This window comes from Ipomoea triloba, chromosome 2, assembly GCF_003576645.1.
Source record: "Ipomoea triloba cultivar NCNSP0323 chromosome 2, ASM357664v1".
In the NCBI taxonomy this organism is placed as follows: Eukaryota; Viridiplantae; Streptophyta; class Magnoliopsida; order Solanales; family Convolvulaceae; genus Ipomoea; species Ipomoea triloba.
Window position 1 is genome coordinate 6146000 of NC_044917.1, and position 11910 is coordinate 6157909.

The following is an 11910-nucleotide window of genomic DNA, read 5'->3' on the forward strand; positions in this document are numbered from 1 at the left end:
AAAAAAAAAAAAAAAAAAAAAAAAAGTTACTCCACATTATTTATCTCAATATTTTACTTCTTAGTCTTTGATATGGTGATTGAACATTCATACTTTTCTTCTTTTTCTCTTTTATGAAATGATTGAATGATGCATATAATTTGACCTAATTTGACTATCTAGTTAGGTATTTAAAAAAATCAATCTAATGGTTTGGAGTGGTTTGTAGAGTGTGTCCGCTCAAGGCTACAACACAAGGCCTCCAAATATTGGGATCGAATTCTTTAAAAATTACAGTATTATATATAAGGGTTTAACTTTTTTTTAGGAATAACATTGATGATATATATGTGAATGTTAATGCAATTGTGAGTTGTGACATCTAAAGTTCCTAATTAAGATAAATTATATTGTATGGCTCAAATCGAAGCTATATTAGTCTCAAATACTATTGTTCCCTTATCTATTTAATATTTTAAAAATTGGACAAATTTAAAGATTATATTTAAAAATTTTCATTTCTTGGTCATGGTTTCTCCAATCAAAAACTATAGTCGATTCTTTTTTGAGGTAAAAAAAAAAGTATTTTATTTTATTTTGTAAAAAACGTAGTCAATTTTTATTTTTATCTTTAATTATACTAATTTTTAGAATACAAGAATTTAAAATAATAAGGAAAAAAAAAAGAAAATAAATAAAGTAAAATGGTACAAGAATCTGGTGGGTATTTTGACTTGTTGTATTGGACAACAATAAAAGTTATTTTATTAGTTTTGGGAGTAAACAAATAAATTACTCACCTATAATAAATCAGATGAAAACAAAAATTCAAATATTGTATTTATGTGTCAGCCTTCCCCATTCGTCTCAACGTTCAAATTTACTCTCTTGTCCTCTTCCAATCGCCTTTTCACTCAATTTCAAACTTTAACCTAACGTTCAAAGTTCAAATCTTTAAAAATCACTGTCCCCCCTCCCCTCGCTCTCCTCAATTCTTGATTTAAACTCGCAAGACCCAGTTTTTTCAATGTGGGTATTTCTTCTTCTTAACTAAAGATTTGAGAGAGAGAGAGAGAGAGAGCCTGGCTGGAAACATTCTTGCTGAACAGCTGCGTCAAGAGAGAAAAACATTGAGGTCAGACTTTAAAGATTTGATTATGTCTGCAAGACTGTTTTCATATGTTTTTATTTTTGTTGCTCCCTTGTTTATAAGTAGAAAGAATAATAATTGTCAGATTTTTAAATGAATTTTAATGTCTGTCGTGTTCTAATCTTAGATGGTGAAAAATCTGAATAGTGAAGTAGAAAGTGCAGTGTGCTGAAGCTTTTTGGTGTCATTTCAGTTCTTGTTTATTCAGCTTAATTGGAGTATTGTGTAGAAATGTGGATGGTGTTCTTGGAAGAAGATAAAGGTTGAATTAACTGGAATTTTACCCTTAGCTAGATTCAACAGTGTCTTTTCAAGAGAAGAAAAAAAGACTTTTTTTTGGGTTTCTTTTCCAAACTTTTTTATGTATTTGTTTTTCTTTATACTGGTATCACTACCTTTTGATAATGATTGTGCAACCCTTTAGTGTTGATGATGGAATATGTTAATTGGTGCTTAATGTTCCTCAAACTAGCAAAAAAACAAAAAACAAAGATCTTTGTGGATTGTGGGTGAAAAAGTTGAAACCTTTAATGCAAAGCTCTCAATGGGATTTTTGTATATATGTTTGTTGTTAAAGCCTCTAATCATTAATCTTTGAGAAAGTTGAATGGCCAGATCATGGCAAATTCTTCTCAAATTGGGACAGATTAGTTGAATATTCAAGATTTTATATTTGTTGAGCAGGGAATCAGAAATGCCTCTAAGGCAACCTCTTAGGAGCTCTTCTCAGCTTAGAGCTTCGAGTTCTGATTCTGAGCCTTTGCGTAGTCGCCCCCTGACAGATAAGAGCCCCAAATTGGTTGGTGATCGACGATCCCCAAGGGGAGCTCAGTCTGATCCAATAACACAGAAGAAACTTGGATCGCGCATTGCAGATTTAGAAAGCCAGCTCGGGCTTGCTCAGCAGGAACTCAAGTGTCTAAAGCATCAGTTAGCCTCGAACGAGTCTACAAAGAAAACTGCTCAGGAGAAACCCGAGAAGAAAACCAGGAAACCAACTGTTCCCAAGCGAGAGGAAATTATTCCTAAAGACTTACCTCCTAGTGATAATCATGAATCCAATGAAAAGGAAAACCGGCCTGCTGCAAGTGAGGCTTTGGATGATAGCCAGCAAGAAACCGATGTTTTTGAGGTTCCAGTGGAGAAAGTTGCTGTGGAGCCAAATGTTGAAGCCAGTGAAGATACTGATGAAGATGAAGTGAAAAGCCGAGTTTTGAATCCCTCAGTTGAATCATCGCCAGTAACCCCCGAACCACAGAAACCATCGTTTGAGGAGGAGCTGGCATTGAAGAATGACGAGATAACCTCATTAAAGGCCAAATTGGAAGAGAAGGAAAAAGAACTCCTCAACTTTGGCCAAGAAAACGAGAGCCTCAAACAACAACTAAACGAAAAAACTATGGAGGCATCATCTGCAAAGGCGAAGGGAGAAGAGGCAGCTCTCCAATTGAACCAGGTTAAAGAAGAGCTGGAAACCACTAGAGACAATGCAGCCAGGTCCAATGAACAGCTAGAAGCCAGCGAAAAGGCGAAGGAGGCTTTAGAAACCGAGATGAAAAAGCTACGCATACAAACCGAGCAATGGAGGAAAGCAGCAGATGCAGCAGCTACAGTTCTCTCCGGGGGCATGGAGATGAATGGCAGAAGGATGTCCGAGAGGTGTGGATCAATGGAAAAATACAGCAGCAGTGTATTTGAACCAGGAGTCGGGGGATATGGCAGTTACATGGGATATCCAAGTTTTCTTGATGACTCTGAGGATGTTTCAGACAGTGGAAAGAAGAAAGGTTCTGGCATAAAAATGTTGGGTGATCTCTGGAAAAAGAAGAACCAGAAATGAACCATTTTTAGCATTAAGGAAGGTTCTTTCTAGTTCTTGTTTTTCTGGCTATGAAAATGGTAGTAACATCATGTGTTTCAATCTCTGGCATTTTGGTTATTTATGGATTCTGTGTTTAGTATTTGCTAAATTTTACATCCATGGATTTTGGGTGTTTTTAGGTGGTGGGCATGTAATGGGAAGAATTAGTTAGTTAGTTAAGCACGGCATCAATTCGATGTAGCAAGAACTTGAACTATGAAATTCTTGCCATTTTCAGAACTTGTTGCAGAAATGAGTCTACCCAACACTTTATTATCATCATAAATGTGGTCAAATCTAATTGCAGAAAAACTGAAAGTCATGAAATTGATTGTTTGCAAGAAGCTGAAGAACAATGCTTAACAACTAAACCCAGAAAAGAACTGAATGGGAGGTATCTGTAGGAGATTGGCATAAATCGACAGGTCATTCTTAAAATTGCATCCTAATTATAGAGGAGATAAATTGCGAAATATGTTTCAATAGCTTATAGTTCCTCAAATGTCTGTACACTAGCACACACAACATAACTAATTTCATATTAGTACCATTGCCTTTGGAAGGAATATAACCTATATCTTGGGGCTGCCAGCGAAACAAAGTTATTAACTCTCGACATTGATGTGTAGGTTAACATACTACCTGAAAAGGCTATGGGGGAGAATTATTGACCGTTTTAGAGCTCAATTTCTTGCTTTTGATCTTGAGGAAAAGGATCAATGAAAGGGAGAACCATAATTTGTGGTTGCCAGTGAAGCAAAGCTATTAACTCTCAACACTCGTGGTAGGTTAATATACTACCTGCAAAAGGCTAGAGGGGAGGATTATTCACCATTTTATAGCTCAATTTCTTGCTTTTGATCATTGAGGAAAAGAATCAATGAAAGGGAGAACCTATATTTTGTGACCGCTAGGGAAGCAAAGTTATTAATTCTCAACACTTGTGGTAGGCTAACATACTACCTGCAAAAGGATAGAGGGGAAGATTATTAATCGTTTTAGAGCTCAATTTCTTACTTTTGATCCTTGAAGAAAATGATCAATGAAAGGAAATCTATATCATTGGGCTGGCAACGAAACAAAGCTATTAACTCTAATGCGGTAGCTTAACATACTACTTACAAGGTTTTAAAAAAAAACATACTACTTACAAAAGGCTAGAGGGGAGGATTATTAACCATTTTAGAGCTCAATTTCTTGCTTTTAATCCTTGAGGAAAATGATCAATGAAAGGGATATGGAATGTTATGATAAGACTGGTTTAGAAAAGTGTACCTTAACCAATGGAGTGCTGCTGTGGGCCTGTGGTGTTTGTTTTTCACATAATATTGGTTGGGCTTTCTTCTGCATAGTGGGCCTAGTTCGGTCTATCGCAGCCCATTCTTAATAACATTTCTTTTTGGTTCAAGTTATGCATCATATATTCATGGGTTGTTATGCCGTGGACCCAGGTCCACCTTACAAGGTAGACCTGAATCTACATTCACATACACTATACTTTACATTCACATATACTATACTCTACATTCACAATTTGTAAACTCCACATTCACACATTACAGGATTATATGTTTAGTAACTATACTCTGCATTCACATACACTATACTCTACATTCACAATTTGTAAACTCCACATTCACACATTCAAAACTCTATATTCACAGGTCCTATACTCCACATTCACAACTTGATAACTCTACATTCACACATTACAGTGCTACAAGTTGCTAGAACTTCTCAACTCTATTACATATTCACACATGCCTAACTCTACATTCACGATTTTTATACTCCATATTCACAATTTGAAACCTCCACATTCACACATTTTTGGACAACTCTATATTTAACAATATATATATATATATAAAGAAGACAAAAACGACCGTAGTTACCAAAAGATAGGAAGGAATGACACTTCTTAAAATGCGACAGAACTAAATTACAGAATTAGTTTTAAAAGTCTCAATTACCTTTAGGACTTAGGAGGCTCGTATTTTCAAGAATCAAATAAGGACATAAAAAATTCTTTTAGGTAATATTAAGTTCTTGTGCTCATAGTTTAAACTAAATGCACCATAAATTAAATGATGGTATGTGAGGGCCTTTTTTTTTTTTTTGGTTACACATTTGTTTGCAAAGATCCCTCTTTCAGGAATAATTGAGCTTAATATGTGGGTGGAGTCAAAAGTGTGAGATTGTTGAATAAATACGAGACATTTGATAGTAAAATTAAATAAAAACATGATTATAAATGAGTACGAAAAGTGAATTTGGGGAAACAATGTAAGGGTTTCCATGAAATGTTGTCGCGTGTTATAAGACGTGGGTTTGGTGTCTTATGAAATGGAAGGACCACAAATGTCGAAACAATATGACAACCCCAAACCACTCCGTGCCTATGTTATTGACACGCAACTGCTCAGCCTGCCAGATTTTCCACAACAGACCTCTTAGCTTCTCTTTGATCTCTGCACAAAAGTAAGCTTATCTTATACGGAATTATACTTTATACTAATATATATGTGTGGGTGGGGTTTCAGTTTATCCCAAATGTACTTTGAGATAATCTTTAGGTGGGTTTGGTTCGTACATTGAAATTAGAATTGAAATGGGAATAAAATACTTGGTAATAGTATAAATTTTGGTGAAAATATTTTACATGTTTGGTAGTATGATAGAATTGGAATGATTACCAATATTGATGGAATGTGAACTTTTTTAATTAAGAAATGCGGGTTTAATTGAAGGGGTAAGCAAATATAAGTAAGAAGAGGCATCACGTGATTTTTTTTTAGTACTACTGACTGTTACAATATAGTATTTGTTCATAACTACTTTCTCAACCTACTAAAGCATAAAGAGTCAACAGTTAACCCACTCTCATCATCCGTGTGGGAGTGTAAATCGAGACACAGAGTGCCACTAGACTTCAAGTTCTTTGGCGGCATCACGTGATTTAGTTTGGTGTAGTGAGTTCATTCGAAGGCACTAGCCCCTATGGTCCAACAGCTGTGAGGATGTGACTCAGGCCTATACATATAGGTAGGCAGGAGGGTGCAGTTTTCCTTGAAGAGTGTATGGGGTGGGGGGGGGGCCAATCTCTCACGTGATCTTTATTTCATGCTAAACAATGCAACAATTGCATCGGGTTTCGTCACCTGATTTTTTGCTGCTTTTCTACCCAAATCCAACCCATTCCAGCACACTGTATGCTCCGTCTCGGATTTTTCCAAACCGGAAAACCACACCAAACATCTATCTATTTATAAATTTAAAAAATAGGGATAGATGTTAATTAATTAATTAACAAAAAAAGTGTTTAATTGTTGTGTGAAACGTGGAGTATTTAAACTTCATTCATTCTGCCTGGGGACAATGTAAGTAAGATCCTTAATTTGATTCCTTTTTATTAAGTTTTGAAAAGTTTAAGGTTGGTTGAAACCAAGTGCTTGGTTGCCATCCATCCAGCAACGTAACCAAGAAAACCACTTTTAATATTGGACCCAGGTAATGTTGTATCCAGCCTCGACATACAATCTTGGTTACAACAATTCTTGATAGACTCACATGCATATGTATACAGTAGATGACTAGATGGATAATGTCGATGAAACTTTGAAGGTTTGTACCATTAACCATTCAATTAAGTAGTTACAAAAGTATCCAAAAAAAGAAAAAAAAAGTACAAATTTTGGGCTGCCTGCATGGGAAATAAAATCAACTAATAATAATACATTTTAATTTGATGATGATGATGATCTCTAATCCCTGCCTATATACGAAATTAAGAATAAAAGGTGGGTTTGACGGACAGGTGGCATGTTCTTGGGAATTTGATTTAAGGTAAGGATTATGAGGCTGCAATTTTCTGGAATAGGACCAACCTATTATCAGCCAGCCTAGACTTGTACACTGAATTTTTGTACTCGAACCAAGTAAACTCCTTGTACAAGCTGTCCTCCCCTCCTTCCATGAGTGATGGCAATGGAGCTATCTTTTCACTCAGCGGTGGTCCTCCGAAATAAATCATTGATAGCCTTGATTTTCTACTGTTCGTCAAAACCCTGTGCCGGACACTCTTAAACCTCCCGTTTGTCATCACCTGCACACCACAATTCCAGTCGAGTTGGTTAGACTAACTGTTAGTAATATAATTTTTTTTTTAATACAACTAACATTATTATATTGTAATATCTGTTTATCTATATTAAGTCACCATTGAAGTTTGATTTCATGATTTCTATATGTGAGAATCACTACATGCCATCTCAGCACAAAGTGCGTGACATCCAGCCGAGTTGGTCAGACTAACTGTTAATAATATCATCTAATTGAGTTGAATTACCAACAACAACAACTTGTTGACTTTCTTGATTTGAACTAGTTAATTATGGACAATTCAGCCTGATTTACTAATTAATCTTCCTAGTTTGAATTGATCAGCTATGAACAATCTAGATTGGTAACACGTGCAGGCCTCAATTAGTGGGTATGGGACCCAACAAATTAAAACTGAAAATGAAAATGTAAAGCGCGTTGACAATAAAAGGAGGGAGGACCTGAAGGGAGTCTCCGACGTTGATGAAGAAGGAGGATTGATCAGCGGGCACGGAAATCCAGCAGCCATCTTTGAGTGAGATTTGAAGGCCCGAGGTGTTGTTGGATCTGAGAACAGATATGATTTGTGGGTCTGTGTGTTCGCCGAACCCAATCAAATTCCTGCCGTTCATTTCCTGGTGCTCCGGGCATGGAGGGTAGTGATTCACCCTGAACATCGAGTCGCTCTCTTCATCCATCAGCAGCCTACTGAACACATTCTTCGGGTGAATCTTCAGCCCCTCCGCCATTAATTCAAGAATCTCACACGCCATTCTCTTCACAGCTGTCACATAGTCATTCACCGCGCCCCTGCATGTATTTTACGTGTTGAGCATAAATAATATATAAACTATTCTAACTATCAGCTTAGACTTTTAATTGAGATATGGAGCCCATGCTTAGTAGCTACACATAATTTTCTAACCAAAAAATTAAAAATAAAAGAAACAGGCCGGAAAAACTCACCGGAACATTTCAGGGGATAAACCGACGACCGAGGAGAACCGGTGGTAATCGAAATCGAGGTCGTTGGGGGATAAGAGAATGTATTCAACCCAGCCGATATCGCCATTGGGGCCGATTTTTTTATTGCCATAGCCGGAGGGGTCAGGCGGGCCGGCGTTTTCCTTGTTAGACAGGGGAGAGGAGAAGAATTTGACGGCTTGGGATTCGAGGCGGGTTATGAATTCAGTGGGAACGCCATGGTTGACCACCTTAAAGAATCCGAATTCCTCGCAGGCTTTGACGAGGTGGTGTTTGGCGTCGGGGAGGGACAGGTCTATCAATGGGACGCCCACGCCCGGAGGAAATGCGCCGCCGCCTTTGCACGGCTTCACCATGGAGAACTGTTCAATTGCGGGCTTCGACAGGACCACCATGCTTGCTCGCTCAGGAATTCAAAAAAAATGAAGCTTATTTAACGGTGTATTTGTTAACCGATCAATGAGCGTTTAACGTTGGGAATTGGGAATACGAGGAGGATGATGATAATGGAAGAGACAGAGTGGTTTTAGAATTGCTTGTTTTGTTTTGAACACTTGCTCTTCTGCTACTACCTTGCTATATATAAGCAATTGTGTGACCTTTTCTTGGGATTTATCCTTTTTCTTTACACGGTGCTATTATAATAATGACGTATTGACGTGTATCACTTACAACACATTTAAAACAAAATATTCCGACTTAGTAATTTTTGACAATGGGTAACAAATTAAATTATTAATGTAATTGAATGTTGTAAAGTTTTGTAAAGGACTAAATGGTGCATTGATACACTATGATAAAGCGCAAATTATATTGTGGACCATGGTCCACAATGCACTGTGGACCATAATCATGACTGATACTACAGTTGTGTTGAATGGATAATGTAGTTATGTTGAAAAGATATTACAGTTGTATTGAAAGGAAACTACAGTTGCGCAGAACAAAGACCGTTGATCCGTTCAACAGAACTGCATTATCCTTTCAACATAATTGCAGTATTTGTTCAACACAACTGCAGTATCAGTTCAACACAACTGTAGTTCCAGACGGATGGCACGGTCTCTGTTCCGCGCAACTGCAGTTTCCTTTCAACACAACTGCAGTATCCATTCAACAGAACTGCAGTATCAGCTATGATCCATGGTCCATAATGCATTGTGGACCATGGTCCACGGTATAACAACTGATGATAAAGAGTTTTACGTTAGACTTTTTCTTGATTAAAGAGTATTTGGTCCGAATCGAATTTGACTTTTTGTGGTAAAGATATCCAAAGTTAGATGTCAACATTTGTTTAAAAGCAAAACAAAATTAAATATTTCTTGAAATTACTCTTATAAACTCAACATATGAGTTGTACCATACACACTTGAATTTAATTAATTAAACACAACACATTATTTGTTTTCTTTCATTACGTCTAATCAAATATGAAGTACACAACGAAAAGCATATACTTTTTGAGAACTTTTCGTTTATATACATAGATGGTTATAAGGTAATATACACTAGGACAACATATATGCTTTGCTACTCAAATAAAGTTATTAGCGTTTACTAATCAACTTTAGAAGCAACCCTAACAGTTGAGAAAAAAAATATATATCAAAAGGAAGGTGGTCACATGCTGGCGATTACCCTTAATCAAGCCAGTTATTGCATATTGGATGTTGTTGCTGTGCGAAATGGGCACAATTTGTGCTCATTTTAAAATTCTTTTCATCATGCGGGCTTCACCAAAAAAAAAAAAAAAAAAAAACTTCATTCCTATAATTTTTTCTTTCTTTTTTCTACATCATCAAGATCAAGAAGTCAGAAAATATCACAACAAAAACTACTGCTGGGTTTCTCTTTGTGGAAAAAAAAAAAAAGAAGTAAAAACAGGATGCTTCCTGCCTAGTCACAGGAGATGTCGTCATTTTTAATTTAGTTACTATAGACTTTGAATGGGTCATCTTCCAAGATTCATACCTGTCTGAAATGAGAACCTATCATCATAGTCAAAAGTCAAAACATCATTCTAAAATCAAATACAGTATGTAGAAAATAGTCCTTAGCCTGCCCGCACACAATACTTTTGACTTCCTTCATTAGAATAGTAAGCACCGGAGTGTACTTTGAAAAGACTTAGCAGTCAAAAATGTTGAAAATTTTTGTACAATACGGATTAATATACTAACTTCATTTATCAATTTAGTAATTCTACACTAAGTTTTTTTTTTTCTTGTGTGATATTGTTTATTACTACTTGATTCAAAAGTATCAAACATGATCTGTCATAGTAATTGATTTATTAGTTGGCTATTGCAAATTGATTTGATGATATTTTTATAAATGTGGGTGTTAATTAAATTTGATTACTCTATTAAAAAAAAATTTGATGAGTTCTATTCATCCCTTCATATTGATTTATATTAGCTGCCAACAACCAACTGGTCCAATATTTTGTGTGATACTATTTAATTTCAGTACTCTACTAAAAAAATAATTAAACATGATCTATCTATACTTATTGTTATATTAGTTTGCACTTGCCAACTAATATGATTTTTCTCTTGTGGGATTGTTTAATTCTACTATTCTACTAAAAAAAATCAAGCATGATTATACTAATTGATTTATTAGTTCGCAACAGCCAACTGATTCAATGTTACTTTTGTGTGATATGTGTATTATTGAATTTTATAATGCCATTTAGAAAAACTGATATGAGTATGATTCTCCCTTATTATTGGTTTATTAGCTTGCAACTGCCAAATGGTCTAATCTTACTTTGATTTGGTATTGTTTAATTTGACTACTCCATTGAAAGAAAAAAAAAATAGAACAAAGCAAAACAACTATCCAAGTAGCTACCAACTAATGTGGTGTTTTTTTGTGTGTGTGATACTATTTAATTTTATTACTCTATAAAAAAATCTATTTTGATCTATCTCTACTTATCATTTCATCAGTTGGCATCGACAACCAACGCATTCAACTTCTCAAGATTGGCTATCTCTTAAAATTAAGAACGTTTGTATTGTATACAATGCGTTCAACGATTGCGTGCAAAGTACGTGCACAATGAGTGCGCAAAAAGTGTCACCTTTCTTTTTTTATTTTTTTATTTTTATCTTGCTATTTGCAAGAATACAGGGCAACCTCTCCTTTTCATCTTGTTTTGGTCAATTGGTGTATTATTTTTTTATATTATAACATTAGAAATAAATTTATAATAAACAATAATAAGGTTGAGTCGGTTTAAATGGGATAGATCCTGTTTTTGTGAATGGCTAAAATCACGACGTCAGCGTGACGTATAATATAAATCTACACTCTCCGAATTAATGCCTGCCTCCCCCATAAGCATTCACTATAGGAAAGGTCTGGACACTGTGCGTTGCTCTCATGCTCTTCTGGAATTTATTCCCCTTACAATCTTTGAAAATCACTTTCCCATTAATTTTTTATTTGAAAATATTTGGTATAGTCTCATTTTATACTCCAATTTGTATTCTCTCTCACATGCTTTTAATGTAAATATTTTGTTGGGGACTCACATGATTAAAATAACCAATCTCTATTTGTCATCTCAGGGAGTAGAAGTAAGAAATTAAAATTTAAAAGTATGCCTAGAAGAACTCTTTTTTATTTTTAATTTTTTTTAATAAAATTTCATTTTCGTCATAGAAAAATCAATAACACCTCATGTACATGTGTCGAGCGTGTACTCTTAACTTCACGTGTCAATAACGTGTTATAATATCGTTACATATGACCCCGTAAAATTGAGGATCTCAAGGACGATGTGGGGGTGGGGATGGGTGTGGGGGAGGGGGGGAGGGGGGGG

General features: G+C 35.7%; 2 protein-coding genes across 2 annotated transcripts; one reads left to right on the plus strand and one right to left on the minus strand.

Moving 5' to 3' along the window:
* The first annotated feature begins 871 nt into the window (after window positions 1-871).
* Window positions 872-3269, plus strand: LOC116009939 (interactor of constitutive active ROPs 4-like). The gene is made up of 2 exons (XM_031249150.1): window positions 872-1114; window positions 1814-3269. Exon 2 carries the CDS (start codon window positions 1824-1826, stop codon window positions 2967-2969), a length of 1146 nt encoding a protein of 381 aa, XP_031105010.1. The 5' UTR covers window positions 872-1114; window positions 1814-1823; the 3' UTR covers window positions 2970-3269.
* Window positions 3270-6595: 3326 nt separating this feature from the next.
* Window positions 6596-8639, minus strand: LOC116009940 (gibberellin 2-beta-dioxygenase 1-like). The gene is made up of 3 exons (XM_031249151.1): window positions 8058-8639; window positions 7553-7901; window positions 6596-7095 (listed from the first exon to the last, which is right to left on the minus strand). Exons 1-3 carry the CDS (start codon window positions 8468-8470, stop codon window positions 6844-6846), a joined length of 1014 nt encoding a protein of 337 aa, XP_031105011.1. The 5' UTR covers window positions 8471-8639; the 3' UTR covers window positions 6596-6843.
* Between the last annotated feature and the right edge of the window lie 3271 nt (window positions 8640-11910).